This window comes from Cucurbita pepo, chromosome 3, assembly GCF_057944985.1.
Source record: "Cucurbita pepo subsp. pepo isolate OVF chromosome 3, ASM5794498v1, whole genome shotgun sequence".
NCBI classification, from domain to species: Eukaryota; Viridiplantae; Streptophyta; class Magnoliopsida; order Cucurbitales; family Cucurbitaceae; genus Cucurbita; species Cucurbita pepo.
Window position 1 is genome coordinate 7,485,763 of NC_141800.1, and position 4,050 is coordinate 7,489,812.

Here is a 4,050-nt window from a genome sequence, read left to right on the forward strand (position 1 = left end):
GTATTATTATTATTATTTTAACTATTTTTATAATTATTTTTATTTGTTTATTTCTTTATTTATTTCTGGGCTATTACATGAACCCTCCAAATTTGTGTTGTGGCAGATTAATATTAGAGCACTCAAATTTTAGATTATATAGATTTTACTTAGAATAAAAAGTCGTATATCTCTATGACTTAGTTGGATGACACGTCTCGCCACGATCAAGTAAGCAGTCTAACCCTATTTCGAAGTATATGATATGTTTTAAAACTGGTATGAATTTATTGTATGTTTTGAGTTTCGTGGTAGTTATAAAATGTCCTTGTACAATAAAGAGGGAATGTTAACCATATGACAATACTGGATCAAAGTTATAGTGTTTAGATATGGTGAGGAGGAAAAGAGTGTGTTAAGAATGAGAAATAGAAATAGAATTGGAATCGAAAGTATGATCTTCATTCAGGTTTACCACGTTTAAATAGGATACAAACTATCAACTAAAACCTAAAAATAGAAAAAAAATATATAACTAACTAAATCTTGTAAATAAATAAAATATAGGGTTAATCAAATCTATAAACTCCCTAAATATCTCAGATATATTCTAACTAATTATTAAAATATATCTCCAAAATATCCTCTTAATACTCCCCCTCAAGTTGGAGAGTGTATGTCGATCACACCCAACTTGTCCTTCAAAAACCCAACTGTGCAGGATTGGGCGCGCGTGGCAGGCGCGCGTGCAGCCTGCGGCTGGCGCCTTCCCGCGCGCGTGGCCACGCACTTCCAGCATGCTGCTGGGCGCGTGAGCGCGCGTGGAACGGCCAATTTGGCCCGGTTGTTTTCTGTTTTCTCGATTTTTGTCCCGGCTCCAGTTCTAATACTGTTTTTACATGGATAGGGATTTAATTTAGAGAAATCAGTATTTTTGGACACCTCACGGGCAAAGAAACGCTAGCGAAAGGGCACGCGTCAACCAGGTAAGTCACCACCCGGTATTTAGGAAGAAATACTTGTAGGATTCGCTCAGATTGCATGCATGCTAGTAGTTCTGCTTCAGATTAGCTCTTCATGTAAGTTACTAGTCAGTTTATCTGTTGTGTTTGAATTGGGTAAATTACTTGAGTGTAGCTTGTATGCCTTGAGCTTCCGCCGTATGTATGCATGCGTTATTTTATGTGTAGAATTGTGTATGCCGGGTTTCGGGTGTTTGATGGACGAATTCGCCCCATTGAGCGCGAACTTCGTGCTCTGGGTGCTTGATGGAGGTCATCGCCCCGTTGAGCCGGTATGCCTAGTTTGCATGAATTACATACTATGATGTTAGAGGAAGATTGCATGCACCCTCTGTTAATTGCTAGGGCCCATTTCTTTGATAAGATTAGGGAATCTTGGTTAGGAGCGAAATGCCGCTCTAGCCTGACTTAATTTTTCCCTAGAAACTTAGCGGTTTACCACGGTAAGAAGGTACCCCGGAGTGTTCATAGATTGCTAGCGTGTGAACGGTATCTATAGCTTCGTGGGAGGACCAAGGGGTCCCTGATCAGTCTTTACTGCTCTTAGCCATTTCGCATGGGAAATGTGTCCCCACGTCGTACAGCCCATTAGCTGCATGGGAACGGGTTGGGTCGCGCCCCCCATAGAGGGACTAGATGGGCATAGGGGTACTCAGCACACCCCTAGGCCAGGTACCATGTAGTCTCAGATAGCCATGTAGAGGTAGCACCTCATAGAGAGATACCGACCATATTAGCTTGGCATAAAGAACCTCTAGGCGTTTAATGAGAGGACGAAAAATCAGTGAAACACAAGGGGCAAGCCCCAAGGGACCTAGATTAGAGCCAGTCGTCCTAGAACCGAAATAGGAAACCGTGGCAACCTGTTAAATTAAGATGCGAAAAGAGCCTACAAGTAGGTGGCTTACTGAGTATAATTTTTATACTCATCCTTGCTATGTTTTCCCTTTTTTTTTTTCAGGAGCGCGAGGCGTCGGTCAAGAGTGGGCGTGATCTGAAGGGAATTGTCACAGAGGAATGGGTTGTCCCGGGGCGTCAGTCCAGTTTTAGTCTTTATTTTTGTATTCGCATTCTTTTTAAATTTATTTTCCAAACGGTCTTGTGACTGTGTTTATCGTTTGAAAACCTTTATTGAAATTTGATGATTTTCGCTACTGCATATTTAAATCTCTTGTGCATCTGTGTCGTGTCGTTAGTCACTGTCCGTAGTAAAATATTGGGCTGTGACAAATTTGGTATCAGAGCAGTCAGGTTATAGGTCCTGTAGACATTTAGGGTAGAGAGTCGTGTCCTCTGTGACTTCGCTCGTCAATCACATGCCGCTCACGACCAGACGTTCTCACGCGACGGAAACATAGAGACAAAGGTTAAGTTAGTATTTATAGAGCATACCATGACTGACTAGGGCATTATATCGCACATTACCTAGGAGATGCGTTGTGAATGAATTGTGACCATAGTTCTTTGTTATTGTGGTAGATAATGGCACCAAAGAGACGCGAACCGTATGTAGGGCCAGGACCTAGAAGGGGAAGAAGAGAGGAAGTTCAGGACACCTCGGTTCCAACACCTGAAGAGGAACAACCTGAACTTTAGGAGGAGGTTGGGGATATGCCCCAAACTAGCGAGGGGACAGTACCACAGCCATCAAGATCAAAAAGACGCCGAATGAAGGCCAAGGCCCGAAGGCTGCTTGAGACACCCCCTACTACTCCCTTCTCCGAGGAGGCCCTATCGGATCCAACCCCGTGTACAGCAGTCCCACTAAACCAGCCATTAGCCATGCCCTCAGCTGAGATGTTTCAGACGTTCATGATGACGTCGATGGAAAATCAGGCTCTGACGAACCAGATGATTCACACCATGATGTCTAATCAGTTAACAGGGCAAGGGGGCAAGGATTCAGGGACTATGACTGTGGAGTCCCGCTACTTGAGAGATTTCCAGAGGCATAAACCGCCTTCCTTTGACGGAGGCAAGGTGGATCCTATTGCCGCTGAGAATTGGCTAGAGGCCATAGAAACGGCCTTCCATTTTATGAACTGCCCACCAAAGTACGAAGTCCATTGTGGGACATATATGCTGAAAGGAGAAGCGCACTTCTGGTGGAAAGGTCCTCAGAAAACCATAGTACCACAAGGAGAGTTTATTACATGGTGTCAGTTTAAAGACGCATACCTCCACAAATACTACCCAATCACTGCCAGAGTGAAAATGCAGGCCGCGTTCCTCGCATTGAAACAAGGAGACAGATCAGTGGAGGATTATGACTTGGAGTTCAATAGGCTGGCAAGGTTTTCTCCAGCCTATGTTAGTTCTGAGGAGTTGAAGGGCGAACGATTTATCGCTGGCCTGAGGGAAGAACTAAGGGGGAATGTGGCATCCCAGTCATCCTTTGTCTATACGAAAGCCCTTCAGGTGGCGACCCTGCTCGACTCGCCCCGTACCGACAAGCTTTAGTTGGGAATAGCACAATCATCCCACACTGCGGCCCAGGGAAAGGGGACATACCCTAGCCACCCCAGAACTGGCAGACCACCACGTGGTCGCACTGATAGGCGAGGGAGAGCCCCGGTACGGAACATGACCTTGTGCCCTAATTGTCGGCGTCCTCACACGGGGGAATGCAGAGCAGGAACAGGCGCCTGTTACAGATGCGGTCAGGTAGGGCACTTTGCAGTGGATTGCCCTCAGAGAAACGATCAGCGTGTCAACCTGCCTGCAGTACAGCATCAGAGGGGCCAAGCCGGCCAACATCAGCAGGGGTGAGCTGTAGCCCATGCAACAACAGCCAGGCAAGCTGACCAGCCTGACGCGGTTGTCACAGGTACGCTACCCGTATTTGGTCATCTTGCATTAGTTTTGTTTGATTTGGGTTCGACGCATTCATTCGTAACTGAAGAGTTTGTAGAGCTAGCACAGCTAGAGAAAGAACTTTTAGAGATTACCCTATCAGTGTCTACCCCTGCTCACGAGCTGTTGCTAGCTACCCATAGGGTTAAGGGAGGTGGAGTAACAATAGCAGGGCGTGTCATCGAAGCTACACTGA

At 45.6% G+C, this 4,050-nt stretch overlaps 1 protein-coding gene across 2 annotated transcripts; it reads left to right on the forward strand.

Annotated features, from left to right (window-relative positions):
• The first annotated feature begins 881 nt into the window (after positions 1-881).
• Positions 882-3,587, forward strand: LOC147793138 (uncharacterized). Of its 2 annotated transcripts, none has more exons than XM_087122645.1 (2): positions 882-965; positions 2,481-3,587. In XM_087122645.1, the coding sequence occupies exon 2, from the start codon at positions 2,613-2,615 to the stop codon at positions 3,459-3,461; it is 849 nt and encodes a 282-aa protein (XP_086978771.1). In that variant the 5' UTR covers positions 882-965; positions 2,481-2,612; the 3' UTR covers positions 3,462-3,587. The 2 variants fall into 2 exon arrangements, 1 of the variants encoding a protein (XP_086978771.1); XR_015420431.1 differs by lacking the exon at positions 2,481-3,587 and adding an exon at positions 1,963-2,474 and having other exon boundaries at positions 883-965.
• Positions 3,588-4,050: the final 463 nt, after the last annotated feature.